Source organism: Ceratina calcarata, unplaced genomic scaffold (genome assembly GCF_001652005.2).
Source record: "Ceratina calcarata isolate Rehan_Ccalc_2016 unplaced genomic scaffold, ASM165200v1 scaffold569.2, whole genome shotgun sequence".
Taxonomy (NCBI): domain Eukaryota; kingdom Metazoa; phylum Arthropoda; class Insecta; order Hymenoptera; family Apidae; genus Ceratina; species Ceratina calcarata.
In genome coordinates, this window is record NW_017176894.1 from 1,159,667 (window position 1) to 1,166,177 (window position 6,511).

At 38.1% G+C, this 6,511-nt stretch overlaps 1 protein-coding gene across 3 annotated transcripts in view; it reads left to right on the forward strand.

Annotated features, from left to right (window-relative positions):
• LOC108629468 (protein couch potato) overlaps nucleotides 1–6,511 on the forward strand; it is an 84,725-nt gene that overhangs the window by 42,265 nt on the left and 35,949 nt on the right. For all 3 annotated transcript variants that reach the window (XM_018032148.2, XM_018032149.2, XM_018032151.2), the window contains one exon: nucleotides 4,956–5,009. In XM_018032148.2, coding sequence (XP_017887637.1) covers nucleotides 4,956–5,009 — 54 coding nt within the window. The remainder of the gene's footprint in view (nucleotides 1–4,955; nucleotides 5,010–6,511) is intronic.

Below are 6,511 nucleotides of genomic sequence, written 5' to 3' on the forward strand. Positions count from 1 at the left end.
TATTTCCACGTCGTGTGAACAAGGGATCGTGCACACGTGCCAAACGATAAATAATGAGTGACGAATGGAAATGTTATTACTTGAGACTAGAGAGAACAATGGTCGAACGAAAATAAACACACGATGGTCGATTAAAAATCAGTTTGATAGAATCGATTCTCCAGCGCATTTGAAAGGTAATTCGGTCGAATTAAACGGTCCGTTCGACGCCGGGTACTGGCAAATCGAATCTCTAGATCCAGTTTTATTTATATTTGTTTCCTGAGCAAATATATCGATTTTAATCGCAAAATGAAATGGGCTATAAACGTATTACAAATATATGTTGAAATGTTCCCGACCAGGTTTAAAAATATACGCGATATTATTTACGCGATTATTGCATTCGGGTCATCGTAAAAAATTTATGAATGCATTGCCCTCGAGTCAAGAAAATCGACTATACAATAAAAACAACGGCGGTTCTTTGTTACCTCTTAAATTCTTTTTATGCAAACCCATGAGTGTTGATTAATCGAAAACTGATGACGAATGAGTCTCGTTTTATTAGAATATTTGAGACGTGCATAATTTTTTTATGGGCGTGTTTGGTTTGCGTTAATTAAGACTCGGAACAGAGAGGAAGAGTTTCTGTTAATATTTTGCAAGGATATATCTAAATGAAATAGTAAACTCTGTACGAACATTGAGTTCTAAAGACTCAGATCCATGATTCACGCGAATATTAGATAGAACATTTTTTGAATTTGGAATCAAAAACGCCTGTCACGTTCGACGATGAACTTACCGGGTTGGCAGTCCATGACTCTCTAATTACGACCCAACTAATTAGTACTACCATCGTTTACGTACAATTAACAGTTTGATAGCTGGATGCATACGGATGCTACAAATATTTATCTTGCACTGATTCCCTGCTGCTAATAGGGATTCTGTAACTTGTTACACGAAATATCGGTCCAAGCGTACAGCCTGATTTTTAAATAATTAACCGATACAACAAACAACTAAAACACTAATAAATTGCTGTCTTTGATGGATTCGTCATATGTTTTAAGATATGAAATCTAGTAGAAATTCCCTTTAATCCTACGCGTTCCGCCGTCGTTACTCAATCGGTATTGATCAACTTTTAAACGGTTCGAGATTTATTTCCCATCTGATTGACTCGCGATACCGTCCGTTCGATGCCAATTAAAAATGGAATAGAAAATAGGTGCAACGGAGATACGAAAATAGAAAACGAATGAAGAGATGAGAGTGGCGTTACCTTCGACTCCGGATCAAAGTTATCGACATTTCCATGGAATATTAAAATTTGCATTTTGCATGCCGCATTAAGCCCGGAGACCTTTCGATGCTCTCTCTCTCTTTCTCTCTCTCATTCTATCCATACCGTCCCACCATGAAAGGAATACTTCCGTCATCGCGAAGGGTTTAAAAATATTCGCACGGCTTGCTCCACTTTTCCACGCCTTCAATGTTTTAATATCCGGCAGGCACCGGGTCCAGTTGGAATATTTATAATAGAACACGCGAGGGAGAACGATACTCCTCTTTTAAATATCATTTCCAGAGTTATCGACCCTTGACCTATCGCCCAGGCATATTCAGATTTTTTATTAGACTCAAATCGAAGTATACTCGAGTCCGTAATGAAAACGACTCTTGCGATACCTTCAGTTCTTTTAAACAGAAGAACCGAATATCATTTATAATCGAATCTCAGAAAAAGAACGCCGTACAAGATGTAAAAACGTTTGGAGTTGAAATCGATTTTAATTCAAATCGTTCTGTATGAATATGGAATGATACATATTGATTATATGAATTTAAATGATTATGGAATATGTGGCACGGGAGGGGAACAGGGGATTGATTCGTACGACAAATACACGCGAGTATGAAAACAATAAAAAGTCTGTAACGGATTTTTAAACTGTTGTCTTTGGGTTTGCCTCGTACGAGATTGAAAAACCACAAATCGATTCAATTGTAATCTTGGTTCCTCCTCTTTTTATCAATGGAGCAATCGTGACTTCATAATTATAAATAGAAGATAGAAGAATCTTCAGTAGGAGAGAAAAATTTGTTGGTTGGTCGTGCTTGATTTCATTTTTCACGAAGGACTTTAACAATCCTGGATTTTGATAATATTTTCTTATCGTTCGCTGTCCAATTTTCCCTGACGTAATTCGATTGGACTCGACGCGTGTAACCAATCTATGTATATCTACGGCAGATCGTGGAACGCCTCTTCCTATGTACGTAATCTAGCGTAACTCACTCACGAACGCTCTTGAAGACTTATCCATCTTTGAAAAATCTAGAAATCGTGAAATCGATAAAATTGTCATCTAATCGAATCTTTTATTGCATCGACGGTGAAATAGTAATGCGTTTTGCTTTGATGAAGAGCCAATTTTCATCAAGTGGCTCACGCAGAAATTGTTTCAATGAAATCAATGAACGTAAAGTTTATTATATTATCAATGTGTCAGTTTAGTGTCAATTTATATTAATCCGATCTCTCGTCACGACGATTCTCTTAGTATACCGTAGTAATAGAAATAAAATGCGAATACGCATTTTTCATTTTTACTCTTTTGACGCTCTGTATTATCTTTTCGTATTCAGTTTTCCTATAATTGAATCCGCAGTTTATTTATAGACAAGAAGTTATCACAATTGAAAGCTACGTTTGACGTTTCAAGCGAGGTTTCGATCAGGATTTGTTAGATCGTCGATGTTATTCGATTAAGCCGCGGCCCGATAGATTGCAACGATCCACCGATAAATAAGCGTAAATCGTGTTATCCCTTTAATCCATTATCACGTCTCGAAAACTGCAGCCTGATACCGTGGAAGATTGCTGCTGCTCTTAAGTACATCAATTCTTCTTCTTACCCGACTTCTTTTATTTTTTCAAGAAATTACCTTTTAAAATAAAATGTTCAGAACGCAGAATGGTGAATTTGTTTCTAGGAAATATCGCGTATTTCGTACTATGATATCTTATGCAAGGAATATTTGTTCCGCACAAGCTTTTATCGTCGTTTTTACGTTAAAACTCTTATATTTAATTATCTGAAAAATTCATGAAAATCTCCTCATATTTCTCGACCCGTCTCTTATTTGCACGTTTAATTTTATTTCTATTGTGCATCGGACTTTTGGTTCATGAGCACCGGAGCTTGAATGAAAAAATGTTTAAAAAAGGGTTTTGATCGCACAGAGGGGATGCGTGTTTGTTTGTTATTTAACAGTTTGGAATCAGCACGTCCGGGTGGCAAATAATTCAACAATACCCCGTTCATTGCGTCTCGCTACCGTGCCGGATCCCGTTTATCTCGCATCGTCGCAAATTTATGATCAGCTTTGTAATATTCTTCCAACGAATAATCCCCGTGCCGCGCCCGTCCTCGTTCGCAACGCCCCCGCTGCACCGCCGGGTTGATTAATCGTCCACGGCAATTTCAGTTTGACTGGAATCGCGCGGCGCGTCCAGGAAATTCATCGCCACCTGACAATTTGTTCCGATTTACGCACCGTAAAAAATCCTTTCCGGATCGAAAAACTGACATTTTCACCGTTTTCCGCCATTTCACTTTGCATACCCAACGTCCCCGGCATTAGTATTCATTTCCTGCGTGCAACGAATGATTTTAATTCCGATTTATATCATAATTGTAGCGTTCCATCTTTTTGGAAACAATTACAATCATTTCGGAACGGATGATACACGTCGCGTTGCAATTTTTCATTCGTTTCGCATACTGTGGAAAATTGTCACGTTAATACACGGAGATTACTTCGACCTTGATTGCATGAATTTTTAATTTACGTTGTTCGATACCAGTATATTCGATGAAGAAAGTTCAGATTAAACGAATATATTAGGAATGAGATCGCACGCGAGGAAAAATCTGTACTTGCTACGACGCGGTCGAACGTAACTCGTGGCCGTTCTGATAAGCGAACAATCGATCGTTAAAGACCTAAACAAGTTTCACTGAGTCCGATGATAACGCGATCTTTCCCCTTGTCCGAACGAATCATTGTACCAACGAAAATAATGAATGAACACAAAGAACGTCGAGTTTTCTATTTAGAATTGTTCAAGTATTCCCTATTCTTAGACCCAGTGTCGTCCTTCAGATTTGCATTGCGCTATACATTAGAGCAAAGAAAGAAGAAATAAGTCTGCGATTAAAGCAGAATAAATTACCATTAACGAGGAGCTCTTTATCTTCAACAATTTCTTTTACAAGTTTCCAAGCAGCAGAGTGAATTTTTAATAAAATTGTTTCTTGGTAAAATGCATCTGAGAATCATGTTGCGTCATTAACGTAGCACGCAATTGATCTAGCTTATGAAATATACTTAATTACGCAACGCGTCTTCCTCGGATATAAAATAATGTCAGTTTGCTTTGCCAAAAAGTTTCTTATTCCTCGCACGATTTTCTCAGTACGAAAGTGTTTCGTTTTCAATGTGTGAAGGAAGAAAAATCGAATTTAACGCATCGGGAATGGTAATGTAATTGAATTTTTTTATCTACGACCCAGAATTTTGAATGCATAAGGCGGCGGAGGTACATTGCTTTCGGGTAGATGAAATTGGTCCTTAGGGAGGCGTTACGTCGCATAAACGAGAGATACAGGATGTACACCTAACATGCAATGTATTTTCGTGTCATGAGGTCTCAGCCCTGTAAAAGCTCCTCACCATTTTTCCTCTGCCAAGTTATTCATGCGATACAGTTAAATCAAGAATGAAACGGATGTTAGAATTTTTCGTCGTCTCCGACTCTTCTCTTTCTATTAATTTAATACACTGATTCACGGTTAAATATGAAGCGAAGAGCGTAGTGCCTTCATAATTTCAATCAATTAATTCATACGTTCATTTCACTATACTAATGCAATGCTAACCAGAAATTTTCTTTGTTCCAGGGTTACGAGGGGTCCCTGCTGAAAGTCACAAGCAAAAATGGGAAAACGGCATCGGTGAGTGATTACCTTCATTTTTTTTCTCCCAGCTCGCGAATTACCAGTCGTATTTCACGGTATCTCCGGGCGTGTAAAAAAAAAAAACCAACAACAACAGTACGTTTCGTCGGCCTAGATTTTTCCCAACTACAGCTATTTTCCATACGCGCGTTTATCGCAGAGAATAAAAGCCAGATACAAAAGGGGAGTGGGAAAATCGAGGGATCCGAAGCGAATACAACGATTTCCTTTTACGATTCCGCCAGATTTTTCCATCAATCGGGTGGGAAGAGTGGGGGCTATCCTCCCCGTTCGACAAACTGCCGAGATTTTCTTACTATGTTCCTCGCCGAGGAAACAGATGGGAAAACTTGGACCCTGCCGGAAGTTCCAATCGAATTCCGCGATCGAGAGTGGTTCTACTTTCGAGAATATTTTAACGTGAATACGTTTTCAAATTCGGCACGGATATCGACATTCCAGAATTTTGAGCATCGCAAAACGAATCTCGTTTTAATCGATTCAAATGTTTATACGCTCATTAATTAGCCGAGCTGTTTTTTTCTCGTTGACAATACTTACTTTTTAACACTAGATTGCCGGATGTTGGGTATATACCTGGTTTGCCTGAAACGAGTCAATTTTACTGAAACATCAAATTTGGGCCAAGTTCGTTTCTTCGCGTGCGTAAAGTGACTCGAATAGAATATTAGCTTTTCCTCTGAGAGTATAATCTTTGGTAACGAGTAGGACGGGAAAAGAGGTCTCGCGATAACTTTATTTAAACTGGTAAGAGAAGATAGACAGGCTTTGGCCAGGTCGGAAAAGATAATTTAACCGGTGTTCTCTCTTACAAGGCAAAACTGGTCGTCGTCTTGCCTCGAGATTATTATAGGCCGCTCGGGCTTTTAAACGTTTCCCGTACTCCGTGTATCCTTCAGACGCGATAACGCAAGAAAAATCACGTCGAACCTGTCCTCCGACAAATCTATTTCTTTACGTACCGTGTTCTATCATCCTTCCGACGAAAACTGTAGAAAATTATGATTGACAAGATTTATAATACATTTTCAGTGGTAATAATTGAAGCAAACAGCTGTGACAAAATGATACAAGATATAAATTGATATTGCAATAATTATTTCTGTTGTCAAATACGTTCCATCCACTGAGTATCATTGATCTATGTTAATAACGCTGATATTGTTACATCGAATTAATATAGAGGTTGGTCATTGTTACCATACGTTCAATCCACCAACACAATTGGTATTTTTCTTATCGCATTATTATTAATTCGGTTTGTCAATATGTTTGCTGTCGTTCATCGAAATTTCATTTATTTTCTGTAAATAGAGTACGGCATTGTTCACTGGAAATGTTTCAGTGGTATTTGACTTGTTATCATGGAATAAAATAAATGCTGAACGTCACTTTTGTCGATTAAGTTTATGGATGTATAGGCTATGTACTTAAACAATGCTAGCATGTTGAATTTGTTATTATAAATTCCTATTACT